The sequence below is a fragment of the Hibiscus syriacus genome, unplaced genomic scaffold, assembly GCF_006381635.1.
Source record: "Hibiscus syriacus cultivar Baekdansim isolate YM2019G1 unplaced genomic scaffold, ASM638163v2 tig00110890_pilon, whole genome shotgun sequence".
Classification (NCBI taxonomy): Eukaryota; Viridiplantae; Streptophyta; class Magnoliopsida; order Malvales; family Malvaceae; genus Hibiscus; species Hibiscus syriacus.
Genome location: NW_024062900.1, coordinates 10,731,433 through 10,752,028, shown reverse-complemented (window position 1 = coordinate 10,752,028; position 20,596 = coordinate 10,731,433). Strand labels below are relative to the sequence as shown.

Genomic DNA, 20,596 nt, shown 5'->3' with positions numbered 1-20,596 from the left:
ACTTCTCGGTTGACGATGTCAGAAATAAGTATAAAACTTTTTATTCTCAATTCTTCTGATCTTGAAGATTTTATCGTTCCAAGGATCAGATAATCTCTCCCTCACTCTTGCATTATTTTATTTGAGGTAGAATAAGTCTTAATAGCTTCCAAGATCTCCATCATTCTCATGAGATCAACTTATTTATTTGCCCCATATGAAAACATCTTGAAAAATTTTCTTTGATGGGGATTGAATAACTATCCTCACGAATTCATCCCATATGTCTTCTTTTGTCAGACACTCTTACAAATGAATGCGAGTGTCAAGGTTTTGGGCTACTTTGGATTCCCTACGATTTAAAAGATTAGTTCAACGATGTTTCTTTCTTAGCAAAAGAGCATCGAGTTGCTAACGTTTTGCTTCAATCTGGGAAGATGAGGGAAGGCAATGACTCCTGGAGTAGTAACACCATCATGACTCGATGTCTCATAGATATCCTCAATCTTCATAAATTGTCCCAACTATGAAGATGCCAAGTGGCGTAGAAAATAGGAGCAACGACAGAGATGACTATGATACTCCTTTGGTATATATATGATAGAGAACGAACAAGTTCTCGGAGATCATCAATCGAAAACCCAATATGATCTACCAAAACATGATAATGTGTGGGCCTCATATTTACTATCATTCCCATATGAGCACAAAGATAGAAGTCATTGTTCTTTGGATGACATATTTTTTTTATCTATAACAGTGCCATGTAAGACATTTTTGGGAGATCCCCGCTGGAAGAACTTTGTATGATGGTTTTTCTGTGCAATGATAACCACAAACTAGAGGTTTGAACTCTCATCAAGAAATTTGCGAGTCTCAATAATCTGATTCAGTTCAATGTTCAAAACTTGAATGAACTATAACTCACTAACTCTATCCTTGAATATTATGATTTAATCAGGCTTTCACTTTTTTTCGAGTAGAAATCCAACAAAGCTTCCCTTATGATACCATCATCATCCTTTCCAGATGGTTTGAAAAGAGAATATATCATTTCAAACTTCGGAGATTGTGTCCACAAAAATATAGTGTAGAAAGAAATCAAAAGCCATACACTGTGTGACTGTGTCAAACTTTGCAAGATTCTTCTTTTTCCATGGACCATAAAGATCTGAATTTTCTTATTAGGTAAAACAAAAAGGAGGAACTGTAAAGCTTTAGGAAGTTTAGATGGGATATCTTCAACCATTTTATCTATTATATCAAAAGGAGAGCAATGTATGTTTTGATTTAACTCTTAAAACACATCAAAGGGAGGGTCTATCCTAATCCCTTTCATGTCTCCACATCTAATCAGATCTCGAACAAGGCTATTTGTATCACATCATGCTGAGAAGTTTAACAACAACCCATCATTCAATCTTAGTTGGCTCCACTAGTTTCTTGTTGTTAAAATTCCATCGCCCATTTCGTGGAAAGAAATCTTCACCATTCTTCACTTTTAACCTCGGGGATTATAGAAGATAACCTTCATCTTGGGTAAATTAGAATTTCTGGAAACGCCACATGATCACAGCATTGGTTCAGTACCATAGTTACTGGTTTATAAAACATATGACAACTTATTCATCATTTCTTGTGGCTTTTGCCTATATTTTTCAACCAGGGAAGGTCTTTAAATGGTGTTCAGAGCTTTTGTATAGCGTTGCAATGGACATCAAAGAACAAAGCTCAGTGGGAATATAAGTGGGACGCATTAGTTGCCAACATTAATGCATGGGAAATCACATGCATAATGCAACTCTATGTTGTGATGATGGACAAAACAATCATATATAGTAAGCTTCACTGTCCATGTTTCACCATTTTCATTCTTTACACCTTTCTATCTCATTGAAAATAAACGTATGCTCAATTCAATGATCTTGTATTCCTCGATGATACAGGCTTTCAAAAATGCCTCAACATTTATCATATCTGGATGATATGATCCTTAAAAAATACCCCAACATTTATAATTTCTAGATTATATGAGCCTTCAAAAATATCTCAACATTTATCATTTTTAGATGATATCAGCCTTAAAATATATCGTAACATTTATCATTTCTGGATGATATAAGCCTTCAAAAATATCCCAACATTTCAAGTTGTAAGACTTATTCTCAATGTTAGTTTGATTTGAATCTTATGATCCATGCGAAGTTTGGTTTTGGTAATGCCCCAATATGGGTACTCTTGGCTCTCTTTGTGCCCAAATATCTTAATCTTGAATGGTCTCATTCTGGTGTCACTAAACAGTAGTTTTGTCAAATAGCATGAGGGTTTCTCTTCATGTTTCCACGGACACTTAAGAAGTGATCAATTCTTCTAACAAAATGTATTGCATTTTTTTCTATGAGTTGGGATATATGCCCTTTTCGAATAAGGCGATTATTTGCTTCTTAACAGGTTACAGACAACGTTACAAAGAAATGTTACAAGTTCTATCCTCCAGCCCTTCTGATATCTCAGACTTCTCTTCATGTTGCCATGGACACTTAAGAAGTGATTAATTCTTCTAACAAAATTTCTTGCATTTTTGTTATGAACTGGATATGTTCCCTTTTCGAATAAGGCGATTATATGTTTCTTGATGGGTTACCAACAACATCACAAAGAAATGTTACAGGTTCTATCATCCAGTCCTTCTGATCTCTCATACTATTTGCTTTCAAGATTGTGGAATGCCTCATTATTCTGGCATCGCTTATTATTTTTCTCAAAGAGAGGCAGAATGAGCTTCACCAACTTCAAGGACCGTTTCACTTGAGATTGTCATGTTTGAAAATTTTTTCTCCTTTCTTTTATTTTAGAAATCAAAGAATGAAAGAATTTTTTAAAGTATTTCCCCTTAATCAATGCTCACAATTGAAGTAAATCATAAACATGAATTCACAAAATCTTAAAAGAATCAATAACTATTTTAATATTTTCAAAGTTATAGCTCTTTGACAAGTGTCAAAATTGATGGGTTGGCTTCATGTTGACTTCCTATTTTCTAAGGATTCAATCATCAAAGATGTCGTTTCTTTCTCGATCCTTGTGAACATTGTGACATGCCAATCTTTCTCCGATTGGCATATTAAGCGGATGTAGACAAAATGATGCAACTAGCATAATCAATTACTAGACTTTCTAGAACACTTCTATTTCAGTTCTCTGAAATCTTACATTTGTTCAAGCTTCATACACTCCCTCAGAAGAGGTAGTGCAGGGACATCAGTCTAAATATAAAATTTCTGAGTGCTTGTGTGAGGTTGACTATGACAGGTGTTCCTTAACTCCCTTAATCCATTTTAATGAAACTCATTATTATATTAACCATAGGCAATAGAGCCTTTATTTATTGGAATTTATTTAGTTTGCCTTTTTCCATACATAGCTGAAGGGTTCATCTCATCACAAAATCTTTGACTTGACAATCATAGTGGAGCAAACTCCGAACTGCCAAGTACCCGAGCAATGTCATGGTTTGAATGCAATCTATTCATAAAACCAGGGCTTTTGAGTTTCCTCTATAACCAATTACTTTAGTGGAATAACTCAGCTTTATTGTATAATCTATAATAATAATAATTTATTAACCTTTTGAGTATTCAGATTTAGAATTTCTTAAGCTCATCGAGAAGAACCAGTTATAGTCTAAGAGTCTTTGATGTTCAAAAAATCCCATATTTAGATTTCAGTTCCCAAACAATTGACCTATACTAAATTCATCTACTCCACCATTCCATTTGTGAAGTTTAGGATCATCACTGAACTTCCCCAATAGAAGTGTAGTCCATTCAGTTTAACAACGTTATGCACAAGATATGCCCCATGTTTTCCGCTTCTATGCATACCTGAATGCCAAGCCTCTTGATAATTTCCTCATGAGAGGAGAAGGCTATATTGGTCCCTGTAAGAGAAGGGTATGGTGTTTAAGTGTATCTTCTGGGGTAATGTCAAGGGTCTCTTTTTTATCAGTTTTTAATCTTGTCACTTTGTCAAAGATCTATAATTTTAAACATTTAAAGAGTTTTTAATTCAGTTGATATTCAAATAACTGTAATATTGCAAATTTGATTCAATGCTTACCATCTTTAAAGTACCATAAGTTCATTTAAATATCCTTACAAGAAAGCTGAAAAAGGAAAAAAAACAAATTTAAACAAGATGCCTTCAACGTACGGTGCAACTATGGTGAATAACAACCTTAACTTGTTCATCTAGAACGCCCTGTTACTTATAGAATGTTGGGTGTCTAAATGGATTAGTGTCTTTATCCTCATTTTCTTCCCATCACTCAATCATTTCTTGTGTCAGGACTCCCTTGTCAACGAGTTTTTCTATCTCTTTCATCAATGGTATGCACTTGTCAGTAGGATGGCCCAATGTCCCCAAATAAAAATCATAAGCACTGTTTGATTTATAGCCATAAGTATATGGGCTAGTCCTCATTCTAAAGGGCCTTGGGGTGAGGCACTGACTCTTGATTAAAGGGGATAACAAGTCAGAAATGGGAATTTGAAAAATCTTGAGGGTCGTATTTTTCCAAGACATCTTTTGCGGCCAGTCTTGGATTACTTCTCTTTTAATTTCCTTCTCGTCATTTCCCATTTATTCTCCTTTTTCAGCATCAAAGAAGTCTCGAGAGTTGGATCCTTCAACTCTGCCTCACATACCTTGCTTTCCTTGCTTTTGTTCTTTTTTTTTCTTCATGCATTTTTCCGTATGAACTTCATTTGTTTTGACCCCATCAATTCCATTATAGGGGCTGACTCCCAATTGTTTGACTAAAATAGACTGATTGTTAACACCCACCTCTATAACTCTATGTGCGAAAAGATCTTGGACTTGTCTTTTGAAGTAACAATTCTCGATAAAGTGTCCTCAGGCATCGGTGTGGCATTCACAAGAAACTTTCTCATTATACCACCTCGGATAAGGAGGTAACAGAGGCTTAGCCAGATGTGGAGTAATCAGCTGGGCTTCGAGCAACTTGGGATATAATTTGCTGTATGAAAATGAAGAAAAATTGAGTAGAAGATCTTTTGAGTTTATTTTCTCTTTGCCACTATTATGATCACCTTGAATACCTAGTGAATGATCATTGAAATATTTGTTTTAAAGGTTCAAATTTTGACTAACGTCATGTGGAAGACATTGGCTTGCATATCTCCACTTATCGATAAGCTATGAGCTTCCGGGGAGCTTATGCTTTCCATCTTCAAAGCATAACAACCCTTCCGTGATGAGGTTTTGAACTTTTAATCTCATATCCACACATCTTTTCATAGAGTGGAAAAAATCTCCAGAATGATAGTTGCATGATTTTTTGATATCTTTCCAATCTAGACGCAAATAAGTATTAGGCCTTGGAGGAATTGGTGTTAGAAGACCACTTTCAAAGAGAAAGGATAACAAGTCTGAATATGACCCTAAAATCAGAACGAGATGTATCCTCTTATTTTTCTTCTTATTACTTTTAGCCTTCTTTACTGGCATTTGAACTTTCTCTATGCCTCTCTTCTTTGAGTCAGACTAAACTTTCGTGTTAGTAGTTTCAACCTCAATTTTCACTTTTCCCATCATGATCTTTGTCACATTTTCTAGAATCATACTTGATTTTTGGAGTTGACTTGGATTACCATATTCCCCAACAGGTTCTTGATCATCTATTGTCATCGTATTGGCTGCACAAACGACATTCAAATTTTCATTCAAAGTCTTCATCTTTTCTTGCACAATAAAGTCTTCTAATGATTTCTCCTTATATATCACTGTGACCATCATGCTCATCAACTTGGACATCTATTATCTAGATTCAACTTGGAACTTCCTTGCTTCATCAATCATTTCTTGTTGAGTCTTTAAGAGTTGTTCCTGAATTCTCTAGATCCTACTAACACGTGTTAATATCTCATTCATCGCTTTCGATCTTTCTATAGACACGCCTCGAGTAACTTCAATTTTCTTTAAGAACTTCTGTCACAGTATCCTTCATGAGTTACTCTCACATTTTCATGATTGATGCATGTAAAAATGCTTAAATTAAAGCAGTGAGAATGCAAATGTAGATGTCAAATGCAAATTCAAAAGGTGTTAATTCCATAAGTGACCACCATATAACAACCTTCATTTAGAAAACAAGGCTTCATTACACCAGGTAGTCAAAACAAAATTGCGATTCTTCATTTCTTTATTTCCTTGCAACCAAAGTTGTCAGTGTGCTTTTTCACATTTGATGACGTCATATGTCCTTAAATTATTTATGGTTAAATCTTGTATCTCAATTTTTACTTCCAACACGAAGTGGTTTTCATGTCTTTATAAATGGTCTTTTTGTCCTTAATCTGATTGCATTTGTCTCCTAAGGATGCATCTCGCCCTTTGCGTCTTCAAAGAAAGCCTTCACTCAGCTTCAAATTTCTTCAATCCTCGAATGTCTTTCTTTATGGATCGTTTGAACATCTTTGGATCTCCTAATTTTGACTAAATGGCTAAGAATTGTTTGTCTCATTATGAATAATCTTCTTACTTAGTCAATCACTTGCGAATTAGCACCTTTGGATGACATGAAAATGCAAGAAAATAAAATCAAAATAAAATAACAAGAATGGGTTACTACAAATAAGATAAACAACAAGATAGTAAGTACTATAAGCATCAAATAAAACCTACCCTCACAGGTTGACTATTCATACACGGTATGATAAATCCTACCCAAACATGCTTTCTACCCACATGCTTTGTTATTCACAAAAAATCTTAACCGCGTTATATCTAATTCGCATTCTTGTTTGAAAACTAAACCTAACCGCATGATTTTTAGTTCTCATGCATTTATTAGGAAAGTAAAATTGTACTATAGAATATTAAAAGACTCAAAAGAGCTTTTCCTTGTGTGCTCTCCTCATGAGATTTCTAATGTTTGGGTCGAGCTCTACATAGGATGGAGTTTTAGGCTCACTATATACTGATTTAGGCTCTAAAATAAGAGATACTTAAATTTTCCTTGTTGGTGCCCCTTTGGGTTACCAAACCCTTAATCCTGGCATATTACAAGTTTTTGGATCGAGTTCAATTCAAGGGAACACACTTTTTTTTATGTCCATAGGGAGGTGAAAACCATCACGAGGACCATAAGGCATGAGTTCCAGAAGTGATCCACTATCCCATACGGAGCTGAAAACCACACGAGGGAGTAATTTCTCATTCCTACTAAAATAGGATGGAGCGGGGCTTTAGCTCATGTCATGATAATGCAGTGTACAATGTGTGAGGAAAAGCTAAAAAAGAAACACATAATCATACAACACACGACACTCATTCAATTCCAATAAAGACATAATTAATCTGAAAAGATTAACAAATGAATCAATACAACTATTTAATTGCTAATCAAATTGCACAAAAAACATTTATTTAAAACAATCAAGGGACTAAAACATAAACTAAAACAAGTTTATAATTTTTCTTGCAAAGATAATTATTTAATGAACTTATGGCTCTACTCTCTAAAATCATTCCCCAGCAGAGTTGTTAAGTTGTTGAAATGATTTTTTTAAAAAAAATTCAATTCTTTTATGGTGTGATTTAAAAATCTCGTCTCGAATAATTTGATGTTTTCCTTCTTAAATAAGATAAAACACGATTTAAGGAGTTGTCACCAATCATTGATTAGGGCTTGATGGGACACCCAAAATATTTTGTTATTTTAATAAAATTCAATTTAAAAATTATTAAAACAACACTAAAAAGGTATGCGTACCAGAAAATGAGTTGGAGAGTCGGTTACATGTGGGGAAGGATTAGCACCCCCACAACATCCTATTCGGTACCTTGTCCATTAATTATTTGTCTTTGCAATAAAATTTATTAGCTTTAATTTAATTTAATTAACGATCCCTTCAAATAAAAATATTGAATTTTTTTAATGAAATATCATAATATTTAATTATTTCCTATCGAGAGGAACTAATCTCTCGTACTTTGAGATAATTAATTCCTGCTCCAATGTAAGAAATGAAATCAAAATAATTTAAAAATATCGATCCTTTTAGAAAGAAGAAAAAATATTTGAATATTTAAAGACGTTGAGATTGGACCTTAGATAAGTTCTAACGATCTTTTCTCGAAGAATTTAAATAGAGGAACATTTCTTTTTCTTTTATTCCCCAAATTTTAAGTGAGGTCAAATTTCAGGATTTCATTTAATGAGATATACTTTCATTTTAAAATATTCGAAAGTGAACTTCTTATACGTCAAGATAGTCACTTTACGATAATTTTAAAATGAATGAATATTATTCTTAGTCAAATTATTTTGATTTTGTGTCGAGTTATGCCTACGAGGGTATCAAACACTTTAAATTGAAAGAATGACCTAGAATATATTCAAAACATACCATAGATATATATAAATTAAATATAATAACATGTAAATTATCTATGTAGGTAAATAAAATAATATAACATATAATATAACAAAAAGATATATATATATATGTACAAATTACGTATAGATTAATAACATATAACATATCATATAACAATAAAATATATATATTTGTATAAATTACCTAGATTGGTAAATATAATAGTATAATAGTAAAATATATATACATGTAACAATTATCTATGTAGATAAATACAATAATATAGCTCAACAAACAGGTGGTGGCCAAAATGTAAACAAAACAAAATTAAACATGCAAGAATTTTCATTTAATGACCAAAAAATTAAAATACAAATCCTGAGGGACTTAATATGCAATTAACAGTAAATCAGGCACTGAAGCACTTCCCCGACCCCTAAAGCTACGTCATTTCCGCATGGCCATAACTCCTTAAAATGATGTCGTTTCAATATATGACAAAAAAATAAGGCCCTAACCGACCTCTCTTTTCTTATTTCTCCCATTTTATTCTTTTAACCCTAAAAAAATCTAAAATGATCTCCCCTCTCTCTACTCTCATCCTGTCACTAATAACATCAAAGGCCATCCAGACGCCATAAATCGGCACCGTAAGTGAAGGTAAAATAAACCTCTTCACCTCTTTTTCTTTCTTTACACCCTTCGAGAACCTAAAAAGATCCCGAAACCCCAAAACTACCTAAATCAAACCCCCTAAAAATGGGATCTAAATCCTTAAAGGTAAAACTTTTACCTTTGATGACAAATCTCACTGTTTCGGTGAAGTCCTCCACGGTCGGATATACTTAAAAAAAGGGGTTATTTTATTTGGTTTTGGTTTGAATCCTCTATTCTTGGTTTAGTTTTTGATCTCTGTTGTGGTGTTGCTTGGTCCAATTTGTTTTGGGCTTTTTTCAGGTTATGGGTTGATTTTATAGAACCCCCAAGTCACTATTCAGACCGGTCAGAGAGAAGAAGCCCTCTGAGTCACCGGGCTATGGAGGTGACTAGGTAGGGGCGGCATGGTGCATTTAATGTCCCTATATTTTTTGGATTTGGCCAGTGATATCGGCAGCTCAAGTGGGGGTGGCTAAATGAAGCATACGCGCTTGATCGGTGGCCTTTTGGTCTTCACTGGAGGCGGCGACTGACTAATGTCTAAGGTTAAAACCCTAAATATGATGCCTCGTAGACTGTTGATCTTTACCAAATCTAACGGTGTAGATCACGCGATAGTTGAAAGCTAAATATGGAAAACCCTAACTAAGTTTTAGCCTCATCGAGCCTAAATGTTGATTCCCCAATCTGGGCTTGAGCTAGCCTGGGTGACTGCTTGTATGATGAATCCTGTTTCGAGCTTGTATTCTAGACTGTTGCTTCTTGGGCCTTGAACGGGCTAACCTACTGGGTCAGGCTTGTGAGCTTAACTAGGCCTGGATGCCAACCCGGACCTCCATTGAACCTTTAACTTGAACCCAAACTAGAATTGGATTTGTACCTGTCTTAATATATAACATTAATAAAATAAAAATAAAAATAACTTGAAAAGAAAAATATGTATTTAGATTATTATATTTATATATTTTAATACTTTATTATATATTTATTTTCAAAAATATACCATATATTTCAAAACTATATATTATATACATATTTTTCAAACTATATATATAGTATACATACATACATATATATATATATATATAATTATAATGTTATATTATAAAAATAAACCAAAAAAAAATAAAACAAAAATAAACTAAACAAAAGGAAACTCTAGGATGAAAACACATGCCTACACCTATGGTACGAGTGGTGTACCAAACGAAGTAACGATCAGTGGAAAAACGATGTTTAAATTTTTTTGGGAAAATTTTTCCAAAGAAAAAATTTGAAGATGGAGAAAAGAAAAGTTTCCAAATGAAGAAACATTTAGGAAAAAAGGGGTTTTAAATCCAACATATTTAGAAAATAGTTAAATCATGCCATAAGTCCTCAAGCTTTTCATAATTCACAAATTTGTCAAGAATTTAATGAAAACTTCACTTTAGACCTTAAATTTAATTAAAATTCATTTTAATCCTCAGAATTAATATTAGGAAAAAAACTAAGCCCTATTTTAGAGTGTGATAACTTTCCCCCTTAAAAGAAATTTTGTCTTCGAAATTTACCTAGTCTGAACAAATGCGAGAATTGAGCCTTTATCAACTCAAACGCCTCCTACATAGCCGCTATGAGACCACGATTACTCCACTGAACTTTGACCATCATGATACGTCTGTTCCTAAGAACTCTCTTATCCTGATCCAAAATCTGAACAGGCTCCTCCTCATAAGACAAATCAGGTCTTAAATCTACATCCTCAATCTGAATAATGTGACTTGAATCCGGATGGTATTGCCTCAGCATAGATACATGGAAAACATCATGAATGCGGCTAAGCTGGGGTGGCAACTCAAGCTTATAAGCGACATGTCCGACTCTCTTTTGAATACGGTACAACCCAATAAAACTTGGACTCAACTTACCCTTGTGTCTAAACCTCAACACCTTATTCCACGGAAATACTTTCAGAAAACTTGATCCACAACCTCAGCACATAATATTTCTTTCTATCAAAGGCCTCTCTAAAATGATCACAGATCAATCTAATAGTATCTTCTATCTCTTGGACTAACATTGGACCCAACGTCTTCCTATCATGCAACTCAGTCTAGCATATAAGAATATGAAATTTACCTCCACACAGAGCCTCATACGGTTCCATGTAGATACTAGCCTGGTAGTTTTTGTTGTAAGAAAACTCGACTAACAACCAAAAGTCCTCCCAACTACTACAAAAGTCAATCACATAACCCTGTAGCATATCTTCCAAAAATTGTACCATTCTCTCATACTGACAATCAGTCTGTGGATGAGAAGTTTTACTGAAGTTCAGATGAGTACCTAGAGCCTCATTTAGAGCCTTCGAAAATCTAGAAGTAAATCTCGGGTTTCTGTCAGAGATGATAGACAACGAAACACTATAAAGTATGAGAATCTCAAAGATATATAACTTAGCCATCTTGTCCAGGGGATAATTAACTCGAACAAGAAGAAAGTGAGCTGAATTGGTGAGTTGATCAACATTCACCTAGAGATAATCCTTTTTAGAATAAGTCAAGAGGTAAACCACTCATAAAATCCATTGTGATGTGCTCCCATTTTTACTCTGGAACTATAATGGGATGCAATAGACCAGATGGGTGTCGATGCTCTGCCTTAACCTACTGATAAGTCAAACACCTCACTATGAAATCAAAAATATCCTTTTTCATTCCAACCCTATATTAACACTCCTTGATATTCTTGTACATCTTATCCCCACCAGTATGCATGGCGTAAGAACTACTATGAGCCTCTTAAATAATTGTTTGCCTTAACTCACCATCCCTAGGAACACAGTAACGAACGTGAAAGCACATAATACATCCTGATTAAGAGTATGATCCGAGCTCGAGCCCTACATAACTTGCTCGATAACGGAAAGTAAGGAGCTGTCTAGGAGCTAATTAGTCTTAATCTCCTCAGCTAAGGTCGGCTTAACATGTAACACTGCTAACATACTGCCATCGTCATACATGCTCAACTTGGCAAACAAGTCTCTCAGTTCAAATACTTTCAAACGAATCAAGGCATAGACCACCACATTGGCCTTACCTAGATGATACTGTATATCACAATCATAATCCTTCAAAAGCTCCAACCAGCGATGCTGCCTCAGATTAAGCTCTTTTTGAGTAAGCAGATACTTTAGACTCTTATGGTCGATATAGATATAACACTTCTCTCCATAGAGATAATGTCTCCAAATCTTTAGAGCAAAGACCATTGCAACTCACTCCAAAACATGGGAGGAGTAATTGCACTCATGTAACTTTAACTGACGAGACATATAAGCTACAACCTTTTTATCCTGCATCCGAACACATCCTAGTCCATAGTGAGAAGCATAACTGTAAACTGAAAAAAATCTTTCCCAGACTCGGGTTGAATCAACACTAGGGCTTCAGTCATAACTATCTTCAAATTTTCAAAGCTAGACTGAGAAGATTTGAACCAGACAAAAGGAATGGCATTCCTCAACAACTTCGTTAGAGAAGTTGAAATGATGGAGAAACCTTCAACAAACTGACGGTAATAGCCAGCCAAGCCTAAGAAGCTACGAATCTCTAAGACATTCTTAGATCTCTTCCAATATCATAATAGCATCTACTTTACTCAGATCCACCTAAATACCTCAACAGATCGATATGTCCTAGTAAAGCCATCTGGCTAAGCCAGAACTCACACTTTCTCAACTTGGTAAACAACTTATGCCCACTTAAAGTTTGTAAAATGATCCTCAAATGCTCATCGTGCTTTACTTCAGTCCGGGAATATACCAATATGTCATCTATGAACACGACCACAAACTAGTCCAAATAAGGTCAAAATACATGATTCATCAAATCGATAAAAGTAGCATGAGTATTGGTTAATTCAAATTACATCACTAAAAACTTGTAATGCCTATATCGATTACGGAATACAGTCTTTGGGATGTTAGAATATTTCACCTTGAGTTGGTAGTACCCAGACCTCAAGTCTATCTTCGAGAAGATGGTAGACCCTCGAAACTGGTCAAACAGATCATCGATCTTGGGCAGGGGATATTTGTTTTCAATTGTGAGCTTGTTGAGCTTCATGTAATCAATATAAAGTCTAATATCCCACCCTTTTTTTACAAAGAGAGTTGGAGCACCCCACAGTGAAATACTAGGTCAAATGAATCCCCTATTCAACAACTACTGGAGTTGGACCTTCAGTTCCTTAAGCTTCAAGTGGTCATACGGTAAGGAGTCATCAAAACTAGAGTCGAATCAGAATAGACTTTAATCTCAAACTCAACTTCTCTATCCATTGGTAATCAAGGCAACTCTTTGAGAAATATATTGAGAAATTCTTTAACGGTCCAGATTATCTCTATGTCAGATTGGGAACCCATGATATCCAAAATATAAGCGAGGAACACCTCAGAACCCTTCTTGATCATCTTTTCAGGTACCAAAGAGAACACAATGTTCGTTAAGAACCCATAATGTTCCTAAATCATCAGTATCTTTCTATCAAGAGTCTTCCGAATAACTCTTGTAGTCTCATAATTGAGATTAACTCGATGCTTGTCCAGCCAATCCATGTCAAGAATCAAGTCAAACTCTTCTAAAGATAACTCCATTAAGTTGACCAATAAGATCTCCACATGGATCTCTATAAGACATCCTCTAAAAATTTGATCCAAGTCAATAGACTGACCTACGGGACTTTGAATTGTCACATAACTCTTGGTATTCTCAATCGGGATGTTAAGATCCCCAATTATAGAACACAATACATAGGAATGGGTATCAATACATGTAATCACATTAGTATCATCATGATATTGTTGACGTCTAGCAACATAGACTAACCCAAACTGTCTGGCCTTAGTTCGAGCTGTACATCTGCTCTAATAAGGTCACCCTCTGTTAGTAGACCCATATGCTCTCGACTAACTATGAGCCCCATCTTCAGTTTAAACTATACCCTGAGTACGAGTAAGAGTTTGAACTGGTGCCTGGCCAACAAGAGTTAGCTCAAGACATTCTCTCGATAAATGGTCTCTAGATTACCATATGAAAGAAGTACCCATCGTCTTTAGGCACTCATCAAAATGACATCTCCCAAAATACTCACATGTGGAAAATAGCGGTACACTAGAAGAACCACTCTAACTAGAAGTTGGAACTGTCGGTGTGGCTGATACTACATGCCTATAACTCATACCATTATTCTAAGAAGACTCGGCCCTACCTCTATTATTGGGATGCGCAGTAGCACCACCGGAACTAGAAGGTCTCCTGAATCGACCTATATCTCATTTCAATCCTAGGGTGTGACCTTGTAGGTTCTTGTAACTTTAGTAGTAATTACTAGAATAATTCTAATATTACATACAATGAGTGACATCTAGCAATATATCATTGTCACCTAAGTTACAAGAAATTATGATTCGACATATCATCTTCCTGATTAACTCTTTTATGTATTACATCATTTTGTCCTTTATATCTATAATAGGCACAAGTCTTGGAATAGTCACACTTGTATAGTCCATCTATTGTTTCTTGATATCTAGAGTAGACTATAATTAATGAATAATTTGTGATATCTCATATCAACTTATTCGAGCATTGCCATGCATTTCTAGTCTCACTCAATCAAGTGGCTTGTGATATATTTCCTATTATGTAGGAAGGAAAAATCCTATCTTAATCATACGCACCCACTACATATATCGAGATATATTCAATAACAATTTTTTATAGTTCAACCAGTTACAAAGCATGTTTAACTGTATCAAAACATACAACAATATTTGTTGGGATAACATTGATCTCAATTCTGAGGATCATACATATAGTCATCACCATGAGCAATGTTATGACCTTTACATAATAATCCAAGACATATGCTCATGATGGGTCAATCCAATACATTATTCTCTAACAATATAATCATGTATCAATTCTGATATCTCTATGTCAATGACAACTCGTTGTCATCAATCAATAACATGTTAGTCTTAAGCGTATTATTATTGTCCATGCCCATAATAATACTTGACTATGGATCTTTTAATAATAATAATGTTATTATATGGACTTTATTATATTTCAGTTTATTTTAAACACAGACATATAACTGAAAATAATAGTGGCAATGTCTTTATTCAATAAAATCGGTAAGTGAATGTATTATTACAATCATCATATGATTGGTCTTTGGGCATACTTTAACATAAGATTCTACAGAAATAATTTAAACCTAAGTTAGAATGACATCAGAAATCTCAAATCTATTTAAAACTCATTAAATGAGGTGACATGATAATTGAAAACATCATAAAATATCTTTTGAAAATATAGTACTTATGACTTATCCACAATCTGAGTGTTTAAACTAAAAGCTCTGAGTATTAAAAAATTAAAGAGTGAGCTATAAAGCCTAGTGTGCCCCTTGTGGTGTATAAAAACATACAGAGTGTATAGGTTCCCCTAAATCATACAACCACATATACACCCGTAATGACCTTATACTGATAGCATAAGGACCTACGGTAAAGACTTATCTTGTGTACAAAGCAAAGGAACATGCAATAAAGTCTTACAAGTTATAGACTAAGTCTGAGATACTTTCTCCAATCGTACCCCCAATGATAGTAAATGTGCATGTATTTGAGCAAAAACAATAGTTTAATTTATTAAATCATTAAAACATGCCATATTCTAAAATTAGATATGAAAATACGATAACTAGAATCATGTCAGAAATATGCGGTAAATCAGATATCAAGTAATTCGAATATTTAATATAATCAGAATTTTACAACAATCATACAAATAGTTCAACACAATATTGTAACACTAATATGATCAGTCTGAGAAGTCAGATACTGTAGCCTACTCTCAGGTCTGCCTATCATGATCGACGATAGTGCTAGATCCTACGAATCGAAGGAACTATATCAAAATCCTAACATAATAAATAATAAACTTTAATTCAACTATTTATAAAAACCTATGAGTAGTTCTCGAAGAACGTGGATAGTACAGATCTGTTGGATGGGGAGTGTCGAACCTAGTTAGCCCTAGGTAAGGGGAATCATATTACCTTTATAAAAATATAATCCTAGATCAATTTCATAATCAAATCCCAAATAACAATGGAGAAATGCTAAAAATACTAAGCATTTTCAATTTAACAGTCTCGATTTGAGGCTTTTGGATTAGAATTTGGTAAAACACACCACAAAATTAGATTTAGGACGTTAAAAATATCTAGAGATGTCTTCAGAAAAAGTCAATGCCAGTCAATGGTAAAATTCAACACCGATCAACTATCAACAGTGGTGGTTAACGATCAACGATGGAGTTCAACAGTCACCAGCGGTGGTTAATAGTCAACGACTCAGCTCAACACGAGTCAGGTCGAGTCGGGTTGGCTCGGCTTTCGATTGGGCTAGTTGGGTTTAGGCTGGACCGGATTAGAATTGGGTCATGTCGAGTAAACGGGTCGGATAGGGCACGAATCATACATATTGATCAGCAGGTCAAATCGCCTCGCTTCTAGAAGCACACTGGGGCAGTGGACAAGCCCCACACGCAAGGGTGGCACGTGGGGGCATGTGCGGTGGTTCAATGCATAGAAAAGTTCCTAAAAATCCTGTAATTCGTTTTATGGAGTTTTGAGACATTTACCTAGCTCGGTTCACAATGGTGAACAACAGAGAGCTCGTTCGATAACATTGGAAACTTGTTATTCTTCACCCGTCCACACCCGACAACATTGACGACAAGGTGAACATCGTTGGACTCGGAACTACACAAGGAATCCAATGGTATGGGCGTTGTAGAAAATGAAGTAACGATCGGTGGCGAAACGACATTTAAATTTTTTTCGGGAAAAATTTTCAAAAGAAGAAAGCTGAAGAGAGAGAAAATAAAAGTTTCCAAATGAAGAAACTCTTAGGAAAAAGGGGTTTTAAAACCAACACATTTAGAAAATGGTTAAATAATGCCATAAGTCCTGAAGTTTCTCATTATTCATGAATTTGACCCAAATTTTATGAAAACTTCACTTTAGTCCTTGAATTTAATTAAAATTCATTTTAGTCCTTGAATTTAATTAAAATTCATTTTAGTCCTTATAATTAATATTAAGAAAAATCTAAGCCCTATTTTGAGGTGTGACACATCATATATCAACGATATGATCAGCACACAGTAGCACAACTTGCGAGGTCACGAACTATATCTTGCTAGAGTTTATCACCAAAAACAAAATAGAAGAAAAAAGATTTTGGAGTTGTGTAAAACCTAGTATGTTTACACGGTATTCATAGTGTTTCACATAGGAGAAGGATTGGAAACAATATATTCTAAAAGTAAACTTATTAATTAGTATCCAAATAAAATCATAAATAATCAATTAATACCGCTTTAATTCGAATATATTTATGAATTGTAAGTCATATCATATTAACATTTGAATTAAAAGGAAATCATATAATATTCTTTTTAATTAAGAATATTTAAAATGATATGTCATATTTAAGGAAAATATTTAATTTTGTAATGGATAAAATATTCACATCACCCACCAATTGTAAGTCATATCATATTAACATTTGAATTAAAGGAAATCATATAATATTCTTTTTAATTAAGAATATTTAAAATGATATGTCATATTTAAGGAAAATATTTAATTTTGTAATGGATAAAATATTCACATCACCCACCAATTGTAAGTCATATCATATTAACATTTGAATTAAAGGAAATCATATAATATTCTTTTTAATTAAGAATATTTAAAATGATATGTCATATTTAAGGAAAATATTTAATTTTGTAATGGATAAAAAATTCACATCACCCACCACATCATGAGATCTTATATTAGCACTCTTAGCGTTAATGCATAAGGTACAATATTAACCTAAGTAATTCAATAACTAGCTAGTTGGTTGACGTATATAAACCATTCACATGCTTATAATCCCACCAATGTGGGATTTGATTTTCTTATTTTTCTTACACAACATAATTCACATGTACTCTACTTTAAGCATCAATTTCTCATTTATTACTCAATCGTTTTGAGCATATGAGATACCGTTGTAAATATTTCATCATGTAAAATATGAATCAATAAATTTATCATTCAAATCTCCATCTTTACCCTTGGAAAAAGATGCCTTAAATTTTCCATTTTTTCACAAATTTTCCAACCTGATTTATATCAAATTTTCTTTTAGTGTATGACTTCTAGGATTATTCTTATTGCGTTGTTAAACCCAATGCATGTTCCGATCAATTTTGAGGAGTGATTTTTGTCTGTTAAGAGATTTATGAAAACCGATACCTTCTTGAATAAATATTTAAACACTATATTTTATAAGTTATTTATTAAATTTCGTTAACTATATTTTAATAAAAATATTTAAATAAATAGATAAATAAAATTTTACACTAAATTATTTTTAAAAATCCATCAAATTGTGTTCGAGATTAAAAAAATTATATATATAACTTAAATCAAGTTCTATGTAAAAAATGTAAATTTCTATTTAGACATAACAAATATAAAAAAAATTAACAAAAATAAATTTGTTAGGGATTAAATTTATTAGGTCACTTAATTTTTTTCGTCGTACCTAAAGAATATAGAAAACAAATAATTAAAATTTAATAACTTATTATGATTATGAAAGATTATAACATTTAATGTATTAAAAAATTATAACATTTAATAGTAAATTTCAACTTAGTGAGATTGAGTAAATATAAAAAATAGAAATTATATAAAAAATTAGAGGAATAATATTTAACTGTTAAATCACATACTGATAATAACCAATATTTTTTTTAATTCATGGAGCCAAAGTATTACCTTAGTTTATATAGCTTTAAAATTTTTAACTTTAGAAAGGTGTGGTTGATAAAATGCGTTTTTCATTTTTATTTGTCATGCGAGTAGAAAGTCTTTGAAAGGCACATCTGTATGTAACACTTTTGTTTATGTGATAAAAAAGTGCCAATCTGAATAGTAAATTAATGAAGAGGATGTTATTTTAGATTTTAACTTTTTAAGAAGGCTTTAATATACAAATTGTCCAAATAATACTTTTTTCTCATTTAAATATTAAATTTTTTTATCAATATAAATACATATTGTTACAAATGTTAATATTTAGGTGCTTCAACCGTAACAAATGTTAAAAATTTATTATTTGATAAGTGTCGCGTTTATAAAATTTTAAAAAATTTATCGACAAAAATAAAAATATTATAAAATCCTAATTTATCTAAAATATAAAAAAATTACTTTCTCTAAAAATACCCAAATTCGACCACGATGCAGTCGGCTGAAATCCATCCAATGACGTCGCTTGATCCCACTGTCTGTCCATTGGTCGAAAACCCCATTCTGATGGAAGTAATTGGTATTAGTAGGGGTAAGCATAACTCGTCTCAATTCGGAAAATTGATTTTTTTAATTTTAAGTTATTCGAGTCGAATTATTTGAATTAATTTAAATTATAAATTGGGGTTTTCAATTCGAGTTGAGTTAAAATTTTGAGTTGTTCGGAAAACTAAAAATTTGACCAAGAATTTTGATAGTTTTATGATTTAGTCCCTAATTTTATTTTCAATTCCTCCTTCATTTTAAGCTCATTATTTATCAAATTTGAATCACATGCTCCTAAACCATCGTAAAATACATATGTACTTTCAATTTCCTTTTTGATAATAGATTTTTATTTTTTTTCAATTTAGTCCCTCAATTTTTCATATTTTCCTTATTTCTTCATTTCATCCTTTATTCTCTATCCATTTTTTACCAAGTTCGAACCATATGCTCATATACCACAATAGAATACCTATGTAACTCCAATTCTTACCTTTTCACTAAAAGTGTACTCTCTCTCTTTTTATTTATTTCTTTAAGTTTGCATTTTACTCAATTTGGTTTTTGGACTACAATGGTTTACAAATTCTTTATTCGCATCAATTCTTTGACTCCTTTATACTCTCATCAACATTTTACCCTCAAAATATTTTTTTTAAAATATTATATTATGAATATATTTCATAATTTTATATTATATTTGATATATTAAATAACATTATAATGTGAAAATAATACAATATATATATTATATGGTTAGAGAAAGTCAAAAAAAATTGGAGCAAATTCTTGACATAATACTATAAATAATTATAATAAAATTAGTATAGAAACTCGAATAAATCAACTCGAATTTCTTAAACTTGACTCGAAAAAAGTTTAAGTTAAGTTTGAATTGTAAAATACAACTCGTCAACTCGAATAATTAAATTTTTTTTACTCGACTAGATTGATCGAATGCTCACCCTTAGTATCAGCCATCAGACACTAACAGAACGAAGCTGCAAACGTTCGACAAGGTCTGGACGTACTGCACAACAGAAATGGACGATGACTTCATTTTGTTTTTGGTTTTTTTTTTCTTGGTGTTTATAATGGAAGCTAGAGTAGTTGATAATGATTATTTCATTTCAGCTGATTAT

At 33.0% G+C, this 20,596-nt stretch overlaps 1 protein-coding gene and 1 pseudogene across 1 annotated transcript; both read right to left on the bottom strand.

The window, feature by feature from the left end:
• Nucleotides 1–368: 368 nt before the first annotated feature.
• On the bottom strand, nucleotides 369–5,814 carry LOC120144714 (annotated as a pseudogene).
• A 4,826-nt stretch (nucleotides 5,815–10,640) lies between these two features.
• On the bottom strand, nucleotides 10,641–11,484 carry LOC120144713. Its single transcript, XM_039158714.1, has 2 exons — nucleotides 11,160–11,484; nucleotides 10,641–10,987 (listed from the first exon to the last, which is right to left on the bottom strand). Exons 1-2 carry the CDS (start codon nucleotides 11,482–11,484, stop codon nucleotides 10,641–10,643), a joined length of 672 nt encoding a protein of 223 aa, XP_039014645.1.
• Nucleotides 11,485–20,596: the final 9,112 nt, after the last annotated feature.

Excerpts from the sequence above, each read along its gene's own strand:
- LOC120144713 (XM_039158714.1), bottom strand. The coding sequence starts at position 11,484 with ATGGCTAAGTTATATATCTTTGAGATTCTCATACTTTATAGTGTTTCG. Across the intron at positions 10,988-11,159 it reads GTATGAGGCTCTGTGTGGAG|TATTTCCGTGGAATAAGGTG; the intron begins GTAAATTTCATA and ends GTTTTCTGAAAG.